This window comes from Parasteatoda tepidariorum, chromosome 1 (genome assembly GCF_982258835.1).
Source record: "Parasteatoda tepidariorum strain Cologne lab strain chromosome 1, Ptep-v5.0, whole genome shotgun sequence".
Classification (NCBI taxonomy): Eukaryota; Metazoa; Arthropoda; class Arachnida; order Araneae; family Theridiidae; genus Parasteatoda; species Parasteatoda tepidariorum.
In genome coordinates, this window is record NC_141755.1 from 74,556,890 (window position 1) to 74,584,125 (window position 27,236).

Consider the following 27,236-nt stretch of genomic DNA (forward strand, 5'->3'; position numbering starts at 1 on the left):
ATTTATTTATATATTTTAAGTGTTTCATTAACAGTGGAATTGCAACAATTTAGAAGCATTCATTAACAATAAAAATCAAGATCTGCATAGTTCTAATGCCACATTAATTATAATTTTGAATATATTTACAGTATTTCGTAAAAAAGTTCGTTAAAAGTAATTTTTTTAGTCAACTTAATCAATAAAAAGACTGATACTATGAGTTCATTATTCAAAATTAATTGGTATACTAAACAAAAATTTATTAATTTTGAATAACATGACTAATTTAAAAAAAATAAAGTAACAATAATACTTATAGTAACGTAAAATAGTTTTCATAAAAGTTTTAATTATTCTGAATAGTGATTCTTGTGTATATTAAAGCCACCTGCCATTTTAAAAAAGCATTTTATAGAAAAATAATTTATGTTAAGTAATGCATTATTTAACTACTTGTTTTAATTCTTATGAGTGGTTTCTTGTAAAATCTAATTATTGTATCAAAAAATTATATGTTTTAAAATCTATTATAGTAATCTTCCTGCTACAGCACATTGTGGGCCAAGGGGGTTAAAGCTCCACAGTTTTGTGACGAACGGTAATATGGTCATGCCATATAAAAGTTAAAATTTTGTAGCTTTTGAGAGGTGGCAAAAAGTATGCTAAAAACTGAGTAAAGATAAAAAATGAATAACGTTGCACAATTCATCTTAAATTAGGGCTATGGTTTCAAAACTTTAAATCAGAAGATATTAAATTGTATGATATATGAAATTATTTATATCATAAAATAGTGCATATGAATTCATTTATAATTATACAAAGGCTACATCCAGGGCCGGATTAACCTATAGGCACTTGCCTAGGGCCTACGAAATTCAGGGGCCAATGAAAAACTTGGGAGAAAAAAAATTTGTAGACAAAAATAATTTTTTTTCTGTTAGTAAACATTTAACGTACCTTGCAAATTTATTTATAAATAATTTCAAAAGATTAACTTTTGACAATGTTAATTTCCTTCACTTAGTTATCATGAGAATTATGAAGCTATTTGTAGCATAAATATTTCTTGTAATTAATCTTACTATCAATTTCACTGTTTTGTTGTTGTATTGTTGACGTGAAGTGCTTACATAGTTATCGATCGAACTAATCATAATGGTATTGTCGATATCAACTGCAATATCGGCAGTACGTCGGTATTGCAGATAAAGTTCGATAAAAAAAATTGTAAATTAAAATCCATATTAATAAAAATGTAAAAAAAAATATGCAAGAAAATTTTAGCATATATTTTGAAAAGAGGGGAGGAGTGGGGGAAGGAGGGGAGGGCCCAAAAACGGCTATGCCTAGGGCCTACGAAAGGTATAATCCGGCTCTGGCTACATCAGTTACAGCTTGGAATCAGGAAGAGTGCCTTCATTAAAAATAGACAAATCTTTTTAGTTCAGCATTATTTTTTAATTTATAATTTTCTTAAACAAAGAGAATTTATGTAACGTTATTAATTGGCAAATTCCTATATTAGTTTAAGAAAATTATCCTCTGACTGCAATACAAGATTTTCTTAATATTTATCAAATTTTATTCATAAAAATGTTTTGTAATATTAGGAGCTTAAATCATCTTAATTACTAAAATTTTTTTCTTCTAACATTGAAAATTGGTTTTTTAATGTAGATATTTGTTTACTGAAAGTAATTAGGTAATTTTTGATTTCGATATGATTAAATTTAAAACACATAATTTGCAAGAAAAAGAGTAAAATAAATTCTCAGCTTTCAAGTAAATGACTAAATTCAAAATTGATAAATTCAAAGTAAATTAAATTGATACCTTTATATCAAAATATTAGTATTGACACGGAAACAAATGGTATTATGAAAATTTGAGGAAATTAATAGTAAATTAAACAAAATTCTGATTGAGAATCATAATTGGTATAAAAATTAAATACTATTCTATTTAACATCAGATTTTCAGAAATCTTGAAATTATATTTTTTCGATTCTTCATCAAGAAAAGATTGGTAAACTGAAAGAAAGAAGTGACAGAGTTAAAAAAAGTAAAGCATTCTTGCAACAGCCTGAGTGGGACAGGGAAGGGGATCATGAGGGTTAAGGCTCCTCAATTTCGCGACTAACGGCATGTTTGGGACAGTGTGATCAGCATTGTACACAGGCCATCTATATTTTACAAAAACAAGCTGGTACCCATCTTTTTGAAGATGGGAGAGTTTCAAGCCGCCACTGGGGATCGAACCCCCGTTCTTCAAAATAAATGTCATAATGAAAAAATCATAAAACAAATGTCAAGTCAATGGAAAAACTTCATTTGCTTTATAAGTAAAGAAAAAGTTAACATGTCCAATGTGTGTCTCATTCTCAACACACATTGGACAAATGATTTAAAAAAAAAATGCTAAGTTGCCAACAAATAGAGGGGAAAAAAAAACAATTACTAGAAAAACTGCATAAGGTGCCGGGAATGATGGCTTAAGATGCAAATCAGGACAGATTTCTTTGATTTGCTTTTTTGGTTACTGCACTTATGTCACTTGTTTTTTTCAGATTTTCTTTTTTCATATCTGTTTAGATTCATCATTTACACCTGTTGTGTCTGGTGGAAGAGAGCTTTGTTTTGAGTACTCTTTACAATTATAAAATTTATGTATGCAGTTATAAAATTTATACATTTCAAACCAATCAACTTAAGGTTTGCAATGCAGATGGCCAGATTTATCTGGATGTAGGTAGTGAAATCCTATAATGAACTTAGTTTATCTTTCACAAAAATTGTTTGCTAATTTATTTTACAGAGATTAGTAGACAAAAGCTTTATTGAAGATATTAACTAGACATTAATGAAAGCTATATTTTTTCAGTAATTAATCAGAACCTTAATTTTCATCTTTGGTTAACATAGGATGGCTTTATTTTTATAGACAACAAAAAACTTAAGTTGATAAATAAGTTGTGTTAATAAAAATATTAGACTTTAAATTAATTTACAAAATTTTTTGACATTAAATTCTATTTCATTTTCTCTTGCACTATAATTAAAACAGTTACTTTAATAAAGTGGTTTATGGGAAAATTTGTAATATTCTAGTTTAAAAACATGAATTCAAAAAGCTAAAATTTTGAGCTTTTTGATTTAATTCTATGAATACAGAAGTGTTTTTGTATTGATAAAAGTAGGATACAATTATTTCTATTAATAAATTAAAACAAAAGACATGGTACATAAAAATACTAAAAAAAATATAGAACATTTGCTTGTGAATTTTTTTCAGAAATTTTCATACTTTAATGCAGAACTAATCCCATTGTCAATAGTAATAAATTTTACTTATTTGAACTTCCAGTTGAAATTTCAAAATTTAAAACAAAATATTGCAGGAAATCCGAAGAATAATAGTAATAACTAAGCAATTTAATTGGACATGCGTTGCAGGAAACTTTTTTAGCATTTAATGCTTCATCAAAAGAAAGAAAAAAAATGTAAGCTTTTTTACTAGTAATACTAGGAAAATAACCTTTTTACATATATTCACAGAATGTACAGCACAATATTAGAAACTGTAAAAATATAAAGCAAAGCCATTTATAATACAGAATGTCCCAAAAATAACTGACCAACTTCAGAAACGAAGATAAAAAAAAATGAAAAACGATATAAATACAGTATTTGTGGCACTCTGATGAAAGAGGGTGGGGGGCAGCAAATTGACAGTTAAACAAATTTTCATTATTGAAAAACACATGAATAATAATTAATTGAAAAAATTAGTTTCAGAATTTAAAAAAACATTTTGAGACTTTATAAAACATATTTTACATTTAACAACAGCCTTTTTAAAGACTTGGCAGAAAAAAAAAAATCTTTTATTCTTAAAGCTCACTTTTTTTTCTTAAACTAGGTTTAGATTTAAGAACAATATAGTTTTGCCTAACACACACACACACACATATATATATATATAAATATTTTATATCAATAACAAAAAAGTCTTAAATACACTTTTAAAGTAGTAGTTAAGAATTTTTTTTCCGACAATTAGCCTACTTTTAAAGAATAATTTTCAAGATTCAGATAGGCTGAATTATTTAAAAATATCTATTTTTTAAAATCTGTTAATATTTATATTTATAGTGAGTTAGCTAAAAACACCTACTTTTAATAATCCTGAAACAGTTTTAATTTATAAAACCAGGAATAGAAGTAAGAATAAAAAAAAATAATAAAAAAAAATCAGAAAATACAAAAATTAATTTATAACTGATTATCATTTTCTACAGTAGAAATTCAGAACAGTGAGAATTCAGTAGTTTGAATTATTTTGAACATTAAAAACTGCTTTGCAATTTCCATTCATAAGTTGGAATTAAATGCAGAAATTTGAATGCGGCTCTATAAATATCGAATAAATGTCAATTTTATAATATGAAACAGAAAGAAAAAAATCTAAAACTTAATAATCACTAACTAGGGCTTTTGGGGGAAAAAAACCTGCTTATCTTGTATTAAATAAGAAAATAAAATATTTTTCTTTCATAAATTTCTACAATTAGTAGTTAAATTTCCAACAGATGGCAATACCATCTATACAAGGAAGAATGTCAGTCATTTATGGGTCACACTGTAAATACGCATAAAAAAAATTTACAATTTATATTAAGAACTGGAACCTTCTTCATTCTGGGAAAGATTGTCAGGGGCTGACCATCGTCTTTTTCGTTTTCTAGATATTGTAGATTGATCTGCTTTAAAAGATGTTTTTTCTGCAATCAACTTTAACTTTTTTTCCATTAAAGAAGAATTTGTGATAAGTGGTAAGTTTTCAGATTCAATTTTTAAGTCTTCTGTAGGTTTTTCAAGTTTATTTTGATTTTTATCTAACGTATTTAGATTTGTTTCACAGGAGTTCACGTTTTTCTGTTCACAGTTTTCGAAATCACTTTTATCTGTAAGTGAAATACACGTGTCTCCAATTTTTAATTTGTGACATGAAAGCCCATAACGTTGTGCCGATCGTTCTGGAGAGCATGAAGACCAGCCTCGTTTGTATACAAAAAAAGGATGCTCTAATGGTGCTTCCACGGTGATCTAAAAAAAAATAATAATAAATGAAACTTCCAGTTTGAAAAATAGTAATATAGGTCAATTTAACACAGAAATAATTAGGGTAAAGCTGGAATTTGTTTTAAATTAACACGGTGAGTAGCCAGATTTTTCAACAAAAAATAAGCACCTTTTAAGCTCATCAAAAAATATTTTTTAAACAATTTCCAAAAACAAAAAAATCAAAATCATGATCTGTGCAGTAATAAAAACTATTTTTTTCTATCGTTTAAAGTTCTTAATTTATAAACATAAAATCAATAAAATTAAAAAACTTTACATAATCACGATAAAATAACTAGTTTCTGATAAATAATGCAATGAAAATCATGCACTTTTAGTAATTTAGAGCAACAATCGATACAACAAAGAAAAAATCTATATTTAAAAGATAGAAAATTAAACACTTTTTACAAACCCAAGAATGGAAGCACTTTTAAAAAACATAAATTAAAAATTAGCACCTTTAAGCATTTTTTAAAAATGTTGCACATCCTGATTAACTTAAGCTGTTACCCTGTTTCAAAACTTCTAATTCATCCCAATTTCCACCTACTGCAATATCACTCCATATCAGTCTCTTTTGAATTCATTACGTTATCAAGCTATTTTCCCTTATGGACATCCTATTTTTATCCATGCTATTATCTTTATCTGAGCACATGCCTCTTACTTGCCTAGTAAATGATTTAAATAACTTATTTTCAAAACGGCAATCTCTTTTTCATTAGGGCTTCAAGAACTCGTTCATAAAGCTATTTAAAAAAAAAAAAGAAGAAAAAAAAAGAAGAAGAAGACTTTAGTTGGAATTTACGAAAGGATTTTAAATTCTTCAATAAATAGGAAGAAGAAAAAAAAAACATTTGAATTTGAGGTGATGAAAAAGATTTCAAGAAATCAAGGGTTCACGAAGAAATATATTTGTCTAAATGTTGTTTAGACTATTACCTATATAGCAAAAATGTTGAGAATGCATATTTTTTTGTGATATCAAAAAAGTTTGTGTTATCAAAGTTCCTGATAAATTTTTTAACTGTACTAGGATATTTACTTTTTCCAAAAACATTTGATTTACACTATGAGAACAGTAAAAATTTTTACTACCTTCTAATGATTTATTTATTCTGATAGTTAAACTTAAATAATCATTTGAAAGTCAAGATAAATTAGTTGGAGCATTTTAAGATGACATAAGTTGATATTAAAAGTTTTTTTTTTGTTGCTAAAAAAGTGGATTTTATCTAGCTAAATGCACGTGTCAAGTTTACTAATTTCTAAGCATGAGTCAAGTTTACTCTAAATTCTAAGACTAAGTCCTACACGCTGGTTGCTTGCAAAGCAAGTCATTTGCCCACTAAAAAGTTCATTATTAGTATTTTTTTTAAAATCTAAACTATTGGCAAAACAAATTAGTAATTATGTAAACAGGGAAATACTTAAAGATCTTCTTTGAAAAATATAATTAATAATAATTTTTAATGTAGAATCAATAAAAAATTTAATTAAAATTTACAGCATAACTAAGTGCTCATCAAAATTGCAGAAGTCATATCAGCATTATGTAGTTACTTAAAATAAAATACAAATATTCATTTATCTTGTTTCGAAAGACTTCTAAAAATTACTAAAAGATAAGGAATTGCTGATAAAAGAAGTGGTTCTCAAGACTGATGAGCTAGCCTTTGATCATGATCATATATCATCAATGGACATGGCCTTTCTTCACTACATGCATAAATCAATTATAATGATAAATTATAAAGAATGTAAATTAACAACACATTAACAGAAAATGGGATTGTTTTTCAAACAGGTTAATAATATTTTAAACCTAGCTATAGTAAGTTTACGTACTGCATTCTACCACAGTGGACCATAACACTGACACGACATATTCCCTGAGAAAGGTAAAGCAACAATCACACTCGGAACAAAATTTCAGATTTACACAATCTCCTTTCTTCCCTTTTTGAAAAGATAATTTCTCAGCCCCTCTTTTCTCAGGAGTTAAGGAAGAAGGCAAAACTATCACACTTGTGCCCCTTGATGGCACGCAACAAGCACAAAATAATTTACTTCTCAAATCCATTCACCAAAACCTTCATTAAAGAGGAATTCCAGAACATAAGGGTGAATAAAGCTCTCTCCACTATAGAAGAAGACAACTGGTAGAGGAGGCTAGTTTTTTGTGTGGCAAGTACATAAATGTGATGAGTTGTAAAGGCCTAGACAAAATTACAAATAATAAGAATCTTTTAACCGATAGTAAGAAACCACGTTGTTTCAGATTTAACGCAGTTTAATAACTAAACAGTAAATACAATTAATTACACAAGGAGATTCGTTTGAAATCAAAGCAGTGGCTTACAGATTAATTAATATATATATCAACACAGGACTCCAGAAAAATAATTAACCATAATTTAACTGGCTCGTTAATCGAAAGAGGTTCACCATCAACTGCTTTTTCATCTTCAATATAACACCTCTTAATAACATGCAATTTCTACAAGTGTTAGGTTATGTTTTGCTCATCTCTAGCCAGCACCTTCCATATTGATTATGAAGCTGTCACGAAATTTCAGTATGGAAAAATTCACAGCTATTTAAAATGCCAGAAGTTGTTGTGATCTAATTTTTCAAATTTCAAGGTGTCACCACACTATTTTGTTTGCACTATATGCAGGCAAATTAATTTTAGTTAACTAAGTAAAACAACCATCAGCTTGATTTACAGCTATCAAGGATACCAATGGTTGAAGACTATAAATTAACTGATTGGATCAGCAGTTTATCGACAACAAATAAGTAGAATATGAAAAAAAGGAATACCTGAATACTGTCTTGACCAACTTGAAAACCTAATTTAGCAGAACCAGATGATGGCATTTTTTCAATGCTAACGACTGTGCTCGAATCAATTTTCAAGGTGGGACTTAAAATACCACATTCGATAAAATCCTCCGTTGTCATATTTTCCACAGTTTTTAATTGATTATTGGCTAGTTGGATAATGGCACCTTTCATAAAAGATTGGGGATATTTTAGGGCTGTCGATGTAGGCGATATTGGTGGTGCAGGGGATGGAGATCCGGATGACAGGGAAGAACGGTGGTTAATAAACATATTATTAGGGCTCACACCACTGGATGCCGCTCTATTGGAAGTTTCTGTCAAAGAAGAAGCAGAGCTTGAGAAAGAACGGTATCCAGAGGAAGGAATAGATCTGGTTTGTTTGGGAGAAGCTTCTCGATAAGTTCTGATAGGTGGGGCAGAGAGAGGTGCATCAGCAACCAACGACTGAGGTGGGTCAACAATGTTAATGCTAGGTGGTCTCAATATCCTGTGCTTCAAGCTACCTTCCTTACCAGTAGGCAACTTATAGCCAATGTGAGACGGAGAAGTGCTCGGTTGATTGGATAAATGATCTTTCAGAAGAGAGAAGTCTGTGGCCTGAACAGAGTTCATGACATTATCAGTAACTGGACTGCAACTAGAAGATCCAAGCATAGAGTCAGTAGATGCTATTGATTTTCTCTGAACAATATCATCGGATGGCAAGACAGGAGAAAGTTGGATTTGTATGTGCGCTGGATCTCGCTCCAGAGGTGAATGGACAACTACACCTTCTGGAGACCTGCTGATTAGAATGCTCCTGCCTTGCTGAAAGAACCTCCCTTGATTTAGGGATGATGATAATGTCAGGTTGGTGGGACTTGAAGGAAGCTGTGAGCGCTGCAGATAGCTATGCGAATTAGGAAGTTGGCCATGAGCAGAGCCAATTGTTTGAACACTAACAAGAGATGGATAGTTATCAACCTAGAAAAATAGCAATAATATTAGAGTCTAAATAATTTATTAATATTAGTAAATTCAATAAAATAGCATAAGTACAAATAAAGGAAAAATACCAGAATTGAAATCGTAATATTATTCATAATCAATTGCTCTATTTAATAACACCTGTTAGGGGAGAGAAAAAAATTAATGGCCGATACTCGTCGACTAAATATAACAAATGCGTGATTAAAAAATGGCCTGCCAGTTGCCACTTTTTCTTGTTAAGAATGCACCACAAGTGCATTTTATTGCTTTTCAAATAAATATGGAATCATGAACATATAATAATACTTTGAAAATTGCCATTTTATGTTTGTTTTTAATTTTTTTTTATTTATTTTAAAAATGAATCTCGTAAAGTTTACCTTACTTTGAAAAATGCTTTCTATTATTAATATCAACAGTTTTTATGCTTGAAGTTTTAATTATTTGAAAAAGTGGCCACAAGTTATTACAAAATGACCACTGTCACAAATGCTACAATTGGTCACTAGCTGAATTTTCTAATTTTGCCCCATAACTGTGGTAACTATTTAATGGCAGATAGGTGGGATTTTACTTTTTAAAGAAGCATGTAGTTTGCAAGTACTATTTACAATTTCAGTAAGGTTTATAAGTCTGAAAACCTTGCTCAATTAATGGGTATGTCATCATAATTAATAGAGATCTCTTTCTGTAATCTCTTAAAAATTCAAACAGAAAAACATTTTAAATTAATAGATTTTCGAGTTTTACCTGAAGATAGGAACGTTGAGAATTAGGATGACAAACAGGTGGATTAGTAACAGGAGTTTGTGATGCAGTAGTTGAAAATGGCAAAGGAGAATATGTTCCTTGAATAAAATTGGAATACGGAGTTGTATGAGTTGCTTGACTATAATACAAAGTTGTACTGGTTCCAGTAATCGGAACTGAAATAGGCTGAACTTGGCGTGTGCGTTCTACGTGAAATGGAGTGGCAAACATTCTCACATTATTAGCATCTGAAGTACGAGTTAAGACTGTGGAAGGAGAGAACATGTTACTAGAATTGGCAATCAACATAGGTGAAGAGTTTCTTCCCAAATTGTGCACATTTGTAGCAGAAGCTGAAGTTTTAACATTTTGACTTTGGGAAGGGTTATGTCTGTTTAAAGCTCCTTTAGAAACTGCAGAAGCAACTTCAGAAAGCCAATTGAGATTTTCAGCACGAGGGTTTGAACTCCCTGTCATTGTGAGATTTTCAGCACCATTCATCAGCAAACCTTTCTTTCATCATAGGTGACAACAGTGTTTGCCGCATTGAAAATACATCATAACGAGTTTTATATCTCCAGACATAGCTTTCTCACAAACCAATATTACTATCGATGCAACCTGTAAGAAAAATGATAATTATTTTTATTGCATTCAAACAAATTAGAATAAAAAAAAATTTCTACCAACATCAAAAGTAGTTACAGCAGTGTGTGTTACTTTTAGAGTGTGCAACATAACTGCCCACTCAAAAAGAAAAATATCCAGAAGATTTTTAAATGTAATACAAATTTTATAAAAACAAATTTTCCCATAAACAATAAATGAGAGAAATTTAGAGATTTTTTATAATTAATAAAGGGGAAAAAAACATTATACTAATGAGGCCAGATGGCTCCACTACTAGTGCTTCAGAGTCACTAGTCTGGGGTGCACTTATCCAAAGGATCACCATAACAAAGCATCTTGAGCCAAGCGGTTGTTTGACTGCTAAGTCAAGTAAGATAGTAGCTCAACTAAACATTTAACAACTCATTTGAGTACCAACTTCTTCAAAATTATAGATTGAAACTAATGCATTATGTTGCAGGCCAGGATAGCCAGGTTGGTAGGGCACTGAGCTCATGTCCAAGAGGTGGTGGGTTCGATCCCAACCGGCCGAAGACTCCCCGTGTAGTAAATGGTGACTGATGCGCGCTAAATCTAAGTCCTCCATGTTCCCATAACAAATCATACCACTGGAGGTATTGATCCAGGAGTTTCCTTATCCTCTGGATTGGTTCAAAATTACAAGGCTATGGAGTTGAACAATAGCAGTCGTAAACCCAAAATTGGGTCGGCTGTTCAACGACTGTTATAATATAATAATAATGCATTAAAATAATAATTAATAATGTTGCAATCAAAAAATTTTCCTGTTAAAACTTATTTTCTTAATTATTAGATTAAATGCAACATACAATTTTTAAATTCGAAATGGTGTACAAGATTCAAACTTCAAAACTTAAAATGACTAAATTATTTTTAGACTCTTGCAGTAAACATTAGTAAAGCATTCACTAATAACTCAACTTAGATATTAAATTAAAATGTTCAAAATAAAATTAGAACTTAAAAAAATACTATAATTTAACTTCACACAAAATACGTACAAAAAATATAACTATTTTCAAATATACAATGATATCTAAAGTATGCAGATAAGCAAGATATCTTTTATCCAAATACTTAACACATTTAAATTTCATATAATAAGATCCAAACCAAATCTTATTTATATGTTTCATAACTTAAAAGCATTATGTAGCATTTTTCTCTGTGATAAACACTAGCATTTTTCTCTGTGATTAGATTAAATTTGTTTAACACCAAGTTTTATTTTCAAGTCAATCATTTCAAACACTTTATCAAATTAAATTTGGCTGGCTCAACTTAAAAAAATTCAATTTTTTTAAAATTTATATTTCCAGCTTAATTTAAACTTTAGTTCAGAATAAATCATACACATGAAAACGAAAATAAGACTTGACTGTATAAAACATCAATAAAAAAAAATTAAATAAAAAAACATTTTAACACCTTCTTATCAACTTTATCTAATTTAAATTAAGAACTCAAAGATACTCTACTAAAACCATCTCCATTCTTGTTCTTAGCCAGCTCTATCCACAATTTTAAAATTAAAATGGTTATAGTGCTAAAGCCCAGTGCATTGCAATGTCTGGCATTTGAACTTGTATTTGTTTTAAGTCAGATAAGCAGGTGACGAATTTTTCATTTCTTAATGTATTAAGCTTTTTCTAACTTTTCAATACCCATATCTGACTAGCTTAATCTGATTGAGATCCATATTCTTTCATTTTCTTCCTAGATTTCCAAAACCAAGGTCCTGTTTTCTCCAATTTTTCTTTCTGAATCACCACAATTATCTTCCCTAAGCTTCCAGCTCCATCGATTAATTTTCTGGCAAGTTTCACCAATTCTTCCTAGTACATTAGATTTTCGTTATTTGCGCAGGTGACAAAACTTTTCTTTAATTCTCGTTGAAATTTTTCCAATATGGCCGATATCTTTTGCACTTATGCAATTTCTCTTTGATTTGATGATCAAAATTACATTCGGTTCTTTGTGTTTTCATTTGAATCTTTACCCCCAAAAGCTTTAACTTCCTCAAAATCGTTTCTGATTTAGTTTCAATCATGTATCAATAAATTCATCATCAATAATACTTGGTGACTTTTTTAGTTTAACTCTTTGCATAAAACTAATTCCATCAAAATATTTTTCTATTTTCCTTTTCGCATTGATTCAATTCTTACTCCATCCATTCTTACAAAAGTTCTTCTAAAATATTTTACTTCTAATAAAAATATTTTACTTCCTTAGCATTGACTGGTGTTTTTATTCTTTAACTTATTTGCTAATGATATGTTACTAAATGATATGTTAACCACTTGGGCTTCAATTTTATCTCTAATACTATTCGATATCTTCTTACTTGAAAATATTTTTCTCTGTGACAAATGCCTTAATGTGACTCCCTCTTGATACCGACAATCTCCAAAAAACTTTCATTGCATTTATTTGTATCAATCTCCTTCGTTTCATCCATAACAGATGATTCAGTACTAACATGATTTTTACTCTATAATATAGGATTACTAGATTTTACTTCAGAAATTATTTCAGTTCTAACACATATATGGCTAATTTTTTTCATTTTCTACCAAGACTATTTCACAAATTTTCGACAAAGAAATAGCACTTTGGCAGTGCTATTTCTTCTTCCACAGTTTCTACCACAAAACTGATCCGGCTGACTCAGCAACCATCCTTTTCTCCATTTCTCATTGCAATTTTTCTTGGATGACTTGACATCCATTTTTCTCTACAACTCATAGTATTTCTCAAGGCAATTTGTCTTTTGGTACTACACTATCTATTTCTATGTTTAGTAAACAGGGACTAACTTCCAACATCATAGCTTTTTTAATTGAGTCTCTATAAAAATATTCCTCAAGTTTTATTTAATGTTTCATTTCTTTTTATTTTCTCTGCCTTGAAACTTGGAGAGCTCCAATTTGACAATTTTTTAAAATGATTTTTCTACCAGTCATAACCACTTTTTTAAAAATTTTCTTTAGTAAATAATTAATGCCAGTTTCCCATTTCATAATAAATGTTTACAGGGGTCTGTCTAGGTCTGAAAAGTACCTATTTTGTGAAAATTTAGACATAATTTGCGAAAAATTAAAAATTATATTAAAAAATCAACACAAAAATATGATAAAAATATGGATTTATCGTTTCTTAAAGAATACAAAAATAAAATTTTAAGAAAAAGTAATTTGTTAAACTATTGTTTGTCCTAAAGTTGAATTTGTGACACTGCCGTTTTTCCTAAAGGGAATTTGTGAAGGTATCACTAAACGGTAGTAAATTCGGCCTGGACAGACCCCTGGTATATTAACATAAATAAACTGCTATGCCATCAACTCAGTAGCATCGATTACTTCTTTTACATTAAAAAAGAAAGAAAAAGCTATAAGCTATAGCATGTATGTACATGTTTACATACATATGGAGACAGAGTCTTTAAGTTTAAAATTTTAGGAGAAGTTGTCACTTTCCCTACTGACGCCAAAATCCTGTTTCCAAGTCTATTTTTGGATATTTTAGGCAGACGCACATACTTTTTTTGCCACACCAATAGTCCCAAGAAAATAGCACGAGTTACAATCAACCGAGATAGTACTATATTTTTGTTTCTTGTCAATAAACAAATTAATAAATACAAATTTCAAACTAAACAAGATCCCAAAATGTTTTAAAATATTCAGGTTTAGTTCAACACTTTTAGTATCCCTTGTCAATTTAGTTTAGAAAAATTTTTATCTAATAATTTTGCTCAGTTGAAATAGCTTTATTCACAGATTTATTTTTGTAAATAAAATCTTATTCATTTTTTGGATACTATGAAAACTTAAATATTTTAATCAAAAATTTTTTTTAACAACAGAAAGAAAAATGTAATTCCAAATATATATTTGATATTTTACATAAAATTTTACAGTGTATATGTTGATTATGGAGTTACAAAATATATTCTATATATTACATAAAAATCAGATAAAAAAGTACATTCTTTTTTGAAAGATAAATCAGATGGTATGTTAATATAAGTTAAAAGGCATTATAATTTAAAAGGTATTATATTAATATAAGTTATTATATTAATATAAGCTCAAAGGTATTATATTTACACATAAAATATATCTCTAATTTAAACAATATAACACCATTTTTAGTATGATAAAAATTTTGTAATTTTCTTGCTACCCAATACTTCTAATAAAGTTAGCCTGAAGTTTAAAATTTGGGGAGAAAAATACACCACTTGCAAGAAAGTGTATGATCTTTTCATAAGTGTTTGATTTTTAAATAATTATATTTTTATGTTATGTTTATGAGATGCAAAAACACAGAATATGTTTAACTAAAAAAACTAGAAGGGAAAAAAAAAAAAAAAAACAGTAGTCTACACATGAATTTAGTAGAATTAGCAGGTATGAAGCAATACTCTATTATGTGGACCCAGAAATTAAAATTGATAGCACTATTTAACAACTACATAATTAAAGTTTCTTAAAATAGTGTTGTTTGTGTGAAATTTAATTTTCACAGCCAAGGAAACCTAATAGTCACAGAAAAACCAATGAATTGGATCTAAAGAAATTAGATTAATCTAGAAACAAATAATTTCTTATATTTAAAATAAAAATAGAGAAGAGATAGAGAACAAACTAAGTTTGTGGAATGTATATACAATTACAGTTATAAACCTGAAATTCTTTCAAATTAGAAAGGAATCAAATTTTAACTTTCCCATGCAGCCTATAACAGGATCCACTAATTTTTGTTACATTTGCAATGTAAAAGGAATTCAAATGATAACAAATTATCTGTCATCAAAAAAATAATTTTTATTTAAAAAGAACATTGCTAGCTTAAATGCTATTTTATCATATCAAAAGAACAATCGAATAAATAAGATCTATTTATAGGTAAAATGATCTAAAAAATCTTCAATAACTTTTGATGTTATTACCAGATTTCCACATAATAATAGTTAATATTTTAAAAGGAAATTTTTTTAACTGCTAATCAGCACTGCATACAAATTAGGTATCAAAGTCAGATATAATATAGTACAGAACAACATACATTAAAAAAAAAAGAATCTTTCAATATTATTAATCCCTTTTAATTGCGTAAATTCAAAATATGGATGAAATTGGAGGAATAGTTAAGGAGCAATACAATTTCAAAAAGTATAGCACAGATTTTTAGATTTCCATTTCTGAGTAAATAATTCAACCTACTGTTATAAGTACTGGATTTTTGCATTAAAAATTACACAATTTAAGATGTAACTTACGAAAATAAAAATATTAAAAATTATTGTAGGTAAAAAGTTCAGTATATTCAGATATAAATAATGAAAACATCACAAAATAAATTCATGTTAATGTTATATAAAGCAATAACATCTGTCACATGGCATTATCATTTTAATAGCATTAAACAAATATTTTATTATGAATTATTGACTCAAGATTATTAAAAGGAAGAAAAAAAAATCCATTATATATATATTTGAAATGATAACTTAGTATTCATTATTTATTATTGAAATTTATCTTGCAAACAAACATAAAGAACTACTAAAACTATTTTTAAAATTTTAGCTGAATGCATTCATAGGAGTATTAAGGATTTCATATAGGTACTTAATTAATGACAACTCAAAAATTTGTTGCAATATAAACAAGATTAATAAGTGAAATAAGTCTTCTACTTGAAAAATAACACATTACAAATATTTTCAAAATAATAAATTAGCATTGTAAGGCATAATTTGTAACTGTAGTCTAATTAATTAAATAGAAAACATCTAGTTTTAAAAAGAAACATAAAAAGCAACTAAAACAACTCTTTAAATGTTATCGTAAATGCATTAAAGATTTCAAACATATTTAATCATTGGCAAGTTCAAAATTTGCATTAATAAGAGGAAGAAATACTTCATTTTTAAAATAAAAAATAAAATTATGTACCAATGTTAGTTCAATTTAGCTAACAAACTAGAAAATATCCAACATTCAGACAATTCGATAAAAAAGAAAAAAAAAACTAACTAATTTGTTTAGGATTACAATAATAGGTGTATTATAGATTTAAAGAATTAATCAATGACAACCCTAAAAATTAGATAAAAATCGAGACAAGATTAATACGAGGAACAAACCTTCAATTTTCAAAAGAAATAACTTTTTTGTACCAATAATTTGAAAAAATTAATTTAGTATGCATGATTTACTACTAACAAGAAAATACCACTTGCACAAAATACCTACCATAAAACACTAGCATAAATTTAAAAAGTTTCTCTGAAAGTATGAACATGTGCATTAAATGTTTCAAGCCTATTTAATCAATGACAACCCCAAAATTTGTAGCAATAAAAAAAGATTAAAAAATCTTCAATTTTAAAAAGAAAAAAACTTATTACTAATACTTTCAAAATATTAATTTAGTATACAAAATTTGTTACTGCAATTTAGCTATCAAAATACCTCTTGCACAAAGTAACATAAAAAACAAGTAATGGTATGACAAATTTAAAAAAGTTTCTTTAAACGTAAGAATATATGCATTTAAGCTTTCCAAGTATATATATCTAATCAATGACAACCTCAAAATGAGTAGCAATAGAAAGAAGATAAAAAAGAGGAAGAAAGCATCAATTTTTGAAAGAAAAATAACCTTTCACCAATATTTTCAAAATATTAACTTAGTATACATTATTTGTTAGTGCAATTTAGATAACCAATTTATGTAAAAATATTTTCAAAATATTAATTGGCTTAATCCTAGTATACATTATTTGTTACTGAAAATATCACTTTTACAAAAATCTGGTAAATAGTACAATAAATTTTAAAAGTTTTGCTAAATGTATTAATGTGTGCAAAGATTTCAAGCCCATTTAATCAATGACAACCCCTAAATTTGTAGCAATAGAAAAAAGATTATTAATAGGAAGAAATCTTCTACTTAAAAAGAAAAATAACATATCCTAATATTTGTTATTGCAATATAACAAACTAGTCAATATCGAATTTTCACAAAATAATGTTAAAAACTACCATAACTAATTTTTAAAAGTTTCCCTGAATACATTAATAGGTGTATCAAAGATATAAAGTACATATAATTTTTGACAACTTCAATATTCGTAGCAATAGATATCGATGTTGGTGCTAAAAAGCTTAGCCTAACTTTTTCACAGGAATTAAGTTATTTTTCGTAGGAAATGCATGGCATATGCAAAACTGACAATTGCAACTAGAGAAACAGTACAATGCATGTGCAACTAATGGGTTCTGTAGCAAATTGCAGTACACAGTGAGGAGGAAATAAATATTTCAACAATAGAATGTCAGTTTACCTGCATAATCACGCATTTTTAAGTTTCCCCATTCACAGCTTAGAGCAGAGGTAAAGCCAAACCTACGCAAAATTTTCTTTTAGCAGTCGTTTTCATTAAACACATTGGAATGTCAAAAACACCGCATAGCAACATGCTTTCAAGCTGAATCTTTAGAAGTAGCGGCAATGATCCGGTCGACGAATTAACGTTATGATAATAAAATAAGTTGAGCCTCGGGCAAAATAGCAGAGACTAGTCTTCGAGCTTTGGCACAAGTCCCATTGTTGTAGTACAACTTCGTCAGAAAGGAATATTTTCTCCCTTCCCCTTCACCCCTGGCCTCCTCCCTTCCTCCCTCTTAACTCGTCGAAGAAAATAAACGGTGATCCTGTTTGGCTATGGCGGGAATTACTTTTAAAATAAACACATTAATAAAATGATAATAATGAGTTACTAACTATAACAATTTGACATATGCTGCTGCCATCTATCGTCTTTAGTTTTTATTACACCACATCATAACACGATTTAGAAGAAACAACCGCGGAAAAATTATGAGACATAAAAAATACGTACGATCAACATCGTAATTATTGTATGATCACAGAGAAGGGGGAGAGCAAAGGATTTCGTAGAGTATCAACAAAAACAGCATTCGGATTTCGTAGCCCTGGGTGAAAGTTTATTCCGGAGATCTATTTTGCAAAAAAAAAAAAAAAAAAAAAGACATTTTAAAAATGGATTTGAGTTACGTAATGGAATAAATTTTTTTTTTTGAAAAAAAAAATATAATAAAATTTAAAAAAAATATCTATGGAAATGTAAATTGCAGTCCTTGAGCATTAATTTGTAATAAGCACGCTACTAAAGATAAAAACGGTTTTATTTTATACAGGTTGCGTAGCCAAATTATTCAACAAAAAACCTTTTAAGCACTTTTCAGGCACTCAAAAAATATTTTTAAGCACTTTAAAAAATATAATTAGGCAGGGTTGTAAAGTTTTTGACAATTGACGGTTTTATCTTGTTTTAACCGTCATGTCAAATAACCCTTTTGGCATTGTTTTTTACAATTGTCAAAAATCATGAAATTTTAAATCATGTAAAACGAATGTCGTTTTCATACGTTGTGGACTGACAATACGGCGAAATAGATTGGGGTTGAATTAATTGTGAAAACGTTGAATAGAACAATGTGAACTGAGTCTTTTTTTATAATTCGAAGTGAAAATCAACATAATAAGAGAAAAATCTTATTTTGAAAGAGGGAAAATGAAGCAATTTTTAAAAACACCCAATCAAAAAAGCACCTTTAAGGGCTTTTAAAAAACGAAAACCCAAAATAAGCACCTTTAAGCACTTTTTAAAAACGCTACGCACCCTGTTATTAGAAAAGATCCTTTATAATTTTTCAATATTTTAGGCTGGTTAAATATTTCAGGAAATTAATAAACTGTTATGTACTTTTGTATTTCGATTTTCGATGAACACTTGGACCTGAATATTAATAAATAAATTATTTTGCTAGCATTATTTATTTAAAAAAAAAAAAGATAAACATTTCGAATTTACAAATATTATAATTTATCAAAACTTTTCGTATGAGTCTTGAGTCTACATTTATCAGTATTCTGTTGTTGATTTTGAGATAAATATTATTTTTCAATTTTAAAACAAGAAAAAAAAATTAATTTTTAAAAAAAATGGAGATGAGTGAATTTGATTAAAGAGGAGAGCCCTGAGAAACAATAAATGAATAAAATATAACTATTATAACTTCTAATTAAAAAAAATGAATGAGAAATGCTGGCTTATTTTAATTATTTAGGAAAAATTAAAATTTAAACATTACATACAAAATCGCATTTAAATATATTTATGATTTTTCGAAATAATTATGCTTGTCACATTTTAAGAATCATAATTCTTCATAATATTAAAGAAACTAATTCGTTCCTTAATACATTTTGATGAAACAAATAAAGCAGCAAATACAAATACAAAAATGCTTTTACAAAAATCAAAAATGTTAACCAGAATAAAATATTCCGCTACATAATTTTAATTTCTCCCTTCGATCTGTAAATACGTTTTTTTCGATACCATATTTTTCTAATCAATTCCTACTGTAACTATTATATAAGAATAGATGATAAAAGTTGCACTTTTAAATTTTTGAACTTAATATTTCACCATTATTTTTAGGTAAATACGAAATTAAATAATGTAAAATAACGAATATTTTTTAATATTATTATAAACTAGTTTTCTCCTGAAATTATATTTGGCTAAACGATTTATATAATGGTGTGCAAAATGTTTCAATTCACGTGCTTAAAAAATAACATTAAGAGGTTTAACCATTCAATGGCTCTCTTGACTATATTATGGCGCTTTAAAATGGTATAGTTTAAAGAAAACTGAATTTAATTTTTCATATCCATTGATATGCTTTTTCAGAGGTCATAAATTTTTACATTTTATTCAATAAAATATCAGCTCTCTTGAGAAACAAAATAATAATAATAATATATATATTTGAAAAATAAATCATAATAATCAGGGTTCTTTGATTTAAATTAGCTGATTTTTTACAGAAAAAAATCACTGATTTATATCAAATAAATTTTTTAAAAGAAAAGTCGTCGGTTCCAAAATTTAATACAATGTTTACATAAAGATTATTTAAATTTTTTTTTTACTGATCTTCATAATTTTAATGTTTATTGGAAATAGTTTTTTATATTCATAAATTTGATTTAGAAAAACTACATTAACATTTGGTGCGTAATAAATAAGAGCATATGTGATATAATATTTTGAGAATTACACAACTCTTTTAGATTTTTTGAAATGCAAATGTAGAATAAAATAAAAATTTAATGCAGTTTTTTTTATATGCCCTTGAGAGATGACACAGGGTAGGGGTAACATCAGCAAAATTAATTATTGTGACGGATTTTTTCGCAGAAACATAATGAAAATCCTACCAATTCTGGTTTTAAAATGCAATCTTCAAAACAAAATTTTATTTCAATACTACAAATAAATTTATGAATCTTTAAGTACAGTAAATTTTTATTTTTTAAAAGGAAGCTATTTTAAATTTTTCATAAAAACTAATTTTAAATTTTTAAAAGGAAACTATACGGCTTAAAAAAATCTGCTTAAAGATTAATTCAGATTGCATTTTCTTATTTGGTGATTTGGTTTTAATAAATGGGTAAGTTAAGGTATTCTATGTTTGAACAATAATTAGTTTTGTGAAAAATTCAATTTAGATTGTTTTTCTTTAATTAATAATAATAAATTGGTATATATTTCTGAATTACTATAAAATAATTTTTCGCGTAGTAATATAGTGTTAAAATATATTATTCATTTAATTTCTTAGTTATAATTATGCGTTTAAAATTTAACGAATTAAAAAAATTTTACTAATAGTAAAATAAAAGTTCCCAATGTATCTTTAAGAAAATAAAAAATCGAATTAAATAACAAAATCTCATTTTAATGAAATTAATTGGAATTTTTTATTTGTTTTAAATAAAAATAATTAATTATATATAAATTAATGATACATATTTAAAACTATATTGCAGCATTTAAAAATGTTTTATGATAATACATAATGCATGCAAATGCATGATCCAAATTTTATTAATAACAGAATACAAATGCATCATCATTATGCTTCATTACTAGAATTGTGTTATTAGAATCGAAACATATTAGAAATGTAACAGAAATGTATCATTATCATTATGCAAATGAAAAACAAGCATAAGTAAATTAATAAAAATTAAAAAATTAATTGCATTACTAAATTTTTTAATATATGCAAATTAAAAATACATATTCAATAGCTGCATGCGATTTTAAGTGTCTACTTAGTTTGCATTCTAAAGATTTTACTAAAAAAAAAAAAAAAAATTAACAATCTTACATTAAATTCTTTGTAAATTATTTTAAAAGAAGTAATTTGATTTAAATCAATGAACATTGAAAAAAATCTGTTGAATTAACGAACCCTGCCAAGAGAAAAAGTGTTATCGAAATCTAACGAATCTTTACTGGGGAACTAAAGCGGGACTAGAAGCATCAAAAATTGTTTCACGTGGTTGCCGAGTGCGACAAAGAAAATTTGCAAGGGCAATTATCAGGAACACTTCCAATGGTCAGGTAATAAACTGGCTTTGATGTTTTTCATTCTTCCTTATTGATTCGACCGATTTCGGCTCAGGGGAGCGTTCGCCTTCCAATGAGGTGAACCGGATTCGAATCTCAGCGATGACTGTTCGATACGAATTTCGAATTCGGCTTGCACCGACCACAGTGCTTACGTACAATATCCTCAGTGGTTGACGGATCATGGGTTAGAGTCCCATAGCCGTCAAGCTAACCGTAGGAGAATTTCGTGGCTTTTCTCTCCATGTAACGCAAATGCGGGTTAGTTCCATCAAAAAGCCCTTCACGAAGGTAAATTTTTCCCAATACTACGTCCAGGAGTTCTCTTGTCTTCTGGATTAGGCTCAAAATTACAAGGCTATGGAGTTGAATATTAGTATTCGTAAAAACAAAAAATTTGGTCGGCTGATCAACATGGTTGTAAAGTATAAATTGCATTTGCTTTTTCTCTCTTCAATATTAATTTACGGAACCTAGACTGTATACTTTTTGAACATCAATTTTTACAAGGATTCTAAAAATAACGTTTTTGGGAGTTTTAGCATTAAATGAACATTATTCACATTGCTGGTTTTAGTACATTTTCAAACAATAGAATTGCTTAAAAAGTTCTTTAAAAAGTCAAACAGGTCAAGTTTTCTTTTAAATCGAGCGAGAGCGTTAGAAACAAAGTGATATAAACAAATTTTGAAACAATCCCAAAACTGTGATATCAATACTGATAAGAGATGAAAATATCCAGTAAGAGGAAAAATGTTTTTTTACCTTTATGGTTTATGTTGAGGAACGGAATACAAGCAAAACACACAATGGAACAAAAACAATCATTTTCTATTCTTCAAAATTGTTACACGGTGATGCAATCCCCAATGAAAAGGCTGATAGCTTTTTCTTTCACGGAAGTGGGAAATGAGTCAGAATTTTCAAGTTCAAAGACAGTCAACTCTTGATTGTGATGATCATCATTCACAAATAGCTTCTTTAATCAATAATCGGAAATTTTCATTAAATAGGGTTTTTTTCTTTTCCGCGTATGTTCTTTTTCTTTCGCTTTTTAAATATTTAGATTGAATATATTTAGCACAAAGAATGTGTTAAAAATTTTTTTCGAAATTCGAACTTATGAGAATTCAAAGACAGTCAATCTACTAACTCCTGATTGTGATTGATGATCATCATTCACTAACAGCTTCTTTAATCAATAATCGGAAATTTTCATTAAATAGATTTTTTTTCTTCTTTTCTGCTTATGTTTTTTTCTTTTCTTTCTCTTTTTGAGAATTTATATTGAATATATTTAGCACAAAGAATTTGTTAAAATAATTTTCCGAAATTTGAACTTATGAGAATTTAAAGACGGTCAGTCTACTAACTCTTGATTGTGATGATAATCATTCACAAACAGCTTCTTTAAGCAACAGTCGGATTCATTAAATAGATTTTTTTTCTTCTTTTTCTGCTTACCTTTCTTTTTCTGTTTGAAAATTTATATTGAATATATTTAGTACAAAGAATGTGTTAAAATAATTTTCCGAAAGTCGAACTTATGAGAATTCAAAGACAGTCAATCTACTAACACTTGATTGTGATGATTATCATTCACAAACAGCTTCTTTAATCAACAGTCGGAAATAGAAATTTTCACTAAATAGATTTTTTTTCCTTTTTCTACTTACCTTTTTTTTGTTTGAAAATTTATATTGAATATGCAGTACAGAACCAGTTATCCGGAAATCAGAAAACCGGATAACCAAAAAACCGGAACGAAATTCGATAAATTTTCCCGCCATTTTTTTAAAAAAAAAAGATTTTTTCCTCATAAGATTTTAGGATTTTTCTTTCTTTTTTGAAAGATGTTTACCCTACCATCATTTCGGAAATAATCATTAGTGTATTACTTCATCGTTTTTTCTTCTTTTTAAGATTATTTCCAACTATTTTTGTTTTTTTTAGTTGGGTTTAACAATAAAAAAAAACGGCTTTTTGTATTGATTCAGAAAACCGGAAAAATCAGTTATCCGGAATAGCGATGGTCCCGATCGTTCCGGATAATCGGTTCCCTAGTGTATTTAGTACAAAGAATGAGTTAAAATGATTTTCCGAATTTCGAATTTAGGAAAATTAAAAGAAACTTTTATTTAAAATATTCTAGTAATTTCACGAAACATATTTTCTCTACTTTTTTCATTATTTTGTATTAATTTAGGACTAAATAAGCGAACAAATATTATGCTTAGCATTTTAATAATTTTTGGTAATGAAATACAGCATCAGGCATCAGTATTCACCAAAGGTAGAATTTTAAAACAAACATGGCTTACTTCCAAACGATAGATTTAAAATTTGTACTTATTTGCTGTTTTTTAGATCTACGAGAAACAGTAATTCATCATTGAAATTTCTTTAATTTCATGAATATGAATGAAAAAAAAATTTCCAATTACTTTTTTGGGTTTTATATTTTAGGACAAATATAATTCCGACAATCTATCAGATTTTTTTTAAAATTAAAAAATACCAAAATATATTTTTACTTGCGAGAGAGTTAAAAAGAAATATATAAAATGGACACCTGTGTTCCTCATCTGCGCCAAAGGGTTTATAATCTATAAAGTATCTTCTATGTTAGATTCCAATAAAGTAAATTTTTGAAAACTAACATAGTAAAAAGTTTATTTAAAAAAAAAAAAAGATTTGAACTATTTGCAAGTTGATTAAACTAAGGAGCGAATAGATAAAAACATCTGCGTGATAAAATTTAAAAAAAATTAATAAGTAAAAAAACGGCGACAAAATAAACCGTTTGACGTCTAATTATCATAAGCTATCAAACTATTATGAGTAATACAAAAAAAGAAAGAAAAATATAATTAGATATATCAGAATAATTTAGGCTAATGATATAAAAGCAATCTTACAATAATAATAGAAACAAACATATGAATAAAAGAATATTCAAAATGTTTTACTTCGAATGCAGTTACTTTCTTTTTCTTATTTACTGTAAGTAAAAAACAACAACTTATTTTTAAAAGTTAATGAAAAATTCATTTCATATTTTTGAGAAAGAAGATTAATATATAAATTGAGGGCGACAATCTTCTAGATAATCAAGATATTAATCACGTTTTTTCCACAGAAATTTGCAATGTGATTTTTATGTTTAAAAGGTTATTTGTCAAAATGAAAATCATCGATCCGTAACATCAAAACACAATAATTTGTAACGATTAAAATATCAAGGTTATTCAAGCGTCAAATGAGTGGTAATAATTATAATAAATAAATTATTTTATAACCAGTATAACTATAAAAATCAGCTGATAAAGTCTTATTCTGAAGTTAAAAATGGCGATTAATGGGAGTAAATAAGTTAAAAATGAAACATGCTCTAGAAAACTGGAAAAGACTAAATTACTCTGTAGATAGGACATGGCGAACCATGATTTTAAAACAGTCAGGACCGAAAGCAAGATTACAAGAGTGCCATTTCCCGGTACACACTTGCGCGGTATTCCTTACACTGAAGCTCCTTTAAGTGCAAGAGCCATTGTCCTTTATTATCCATATTAGTATTTCTTTCTCATCTAAATTGTGTGGAATTCGTAACCCCTCTTGGGGAAAATACTATCCATACCACAGAAGAAAAATGAATGGATAGAATAATATCAAAAAAATTTAATACAAAGGAGTTGCAAACTCAAAGGGTCGAAATGCAATCAGTTATAATTTTAAATTTTTACTTGCAGTATTTCATAACTATCGAAGAACAGTCAACCCAACTTTTGAGTTTTCGACTACCAATGTTCAACTCCCTAAACTTGTAATTTTGAACCCAATCTAGAAGACAAGGGAGCTCCTGGATCAAGTATTGGGAGAAACTTGACTTCGTGGAGGTTTTTATTTTTTATGGAACTAACCCGCATTTGCGTTACATGGAGAGAAAAACCATGAAAACTTCCCACGGTTTGCCTGTCGGCAAGGGGACTTTAACCGATGATCCGTCTATCCCGGAGGATATTTTACGCCAGCACTGTGGTCGGTGCGAGACGGGTGCGGAATTCGTATCGACCAGCCTACATCGAAACCGGGTTACCTCATTGGAAGGCAAGCGCTAATATTGAAAAAAAAAAACATAATTAAAATTAAAATCTTAATGCTAGTGTAATGACGCTAATTGATAAATTTTTAAACTAACATGAAAATAACGGTTAATTTTCCTTTTCCAAAATAAATTCTTTCTGTTTAGATTATTTTTTCTCACAAATAAGTAAATCACAAGAACAAAAGCGATTTAGTATATTTACGGGTGCATTAAGATCAGAAATAGTTGCAATCCTGGTGAAATTAATTATTATTAGACGAACATTATTATTATTTTTTTTTGGAATAAAAAACAAACTATTACATGAAAATATCATTCCGAATTTTATATATCTGTAAAAGGGTAAAAATGATTGCCAAAAATTAACAACGAATGCTATATCAATAAAAGTGGGAAAGATCGGAAGGTCAAAGAAATAATCGATGATTTAAATTACAATTTCAATCTTCTTTCTTTCTTTTTTTAAAAAAAGAAAATCCTTGATATGAACGATCTATTAAAAAAAAACTAAATTAATGATAATTTGACATGTTTTATAAAGAAATTATGAGTTAAAATAGAATTTATTCTAAATTAACAAAATAATTTTAAAAAAAAATTTAAGCACTATCACACATACTGAATAAACAAATAATAATAACAATAACTGAAATAGTCATTTTTTTAAAGCGATTAATGAATAAAAAGATAATGAATTTTTTTAAAGCGATCAAATGATAAAAGTATTCAATCAAATAATAAAAAATGCTTTTCTATTAAATATTGTCCTTTCCTTCATTTGCAAAATATCAGAATAATTTATAGATATTTTAGAATTTAAAAGTTATTGATGCTTTTAATTAAGAAAGATATTTTAGGTTTTTCGTTATCAATTAATACTTTTTAATCCTGTCAGCGCAATTGTATACTATCTTTAACTGAACTAATGCGGAAAGCGTATAAAAACCACTGATAAACAGTGTATCAATTTCGTCCTTTCTGCTGCAGGAAAGTCAATGTTTTAATTAAATAATTATGAAAATTCAAACTGAAAATAAACATAAGCTAGATAGATATCAGTGATTAATGAATGTAATATGCTTAATTACCATAAATATGAATAATTTAATAACTTAAGAAGCGCTAATACCATTTGATAATTCAAATTAAGGAAAAAAATTAACATGAAATTAAGGACAATAAATTAACATAAACAATAAAACTGATTTTGCTTCAAATTTTTTTTGTCACACGAATAAATGAAATCAATATATTCAAATAAATAAATAT

At 27.9% G+C, this 27,236-nt stretch overlaps 1 protein-coding gene across 3 annotated transcripts in view; it reads right to left on the bottom strand.

Annotated features, from left to right (window-relative positions):
* Positions 1-2,273: 2,273 nt before the first annotated feature.
* Atx-1 (Ataxin 1) overlaps positions 2,274-27,236 on the bottom strand; it is a 41,816-nt gene continuing 16,853 nt past the window's right edge. Inside the window, exons 1-4 of one of the 3 annotated variants that reach the window (XM_071179622.2) lie at positions 18,251-18,369; positions 9,682-10,302; positions 7,939-8,925; positions 2,274-5,091 (exon numbers count right to left, since the gene is read on the bottom strand). In XM_071179622.2, the coding sequence (XP_071035723.1) occupies positions 4,660-5,091; positions 7,939-8,925; positions 9,682-10,182 (1,920 nt within the window). In that variant the 5' untranslated portion in view covers positions 10,183-10,302; positions 18,251-18,369 and the 3' untranslated portion in view covers positions 2,274-4,659. Of the gene's footprint in view, positions 5,092-7,938; positions 8,926-9,681; positions 10,303-17,692; positions 18,160-18,250; positions 18,370-27,236 lie in introns of those variants that run through there. The other 2 variants (XM_016056569.4, XM_016056560.4) reach the window with 2 other exon arrangements.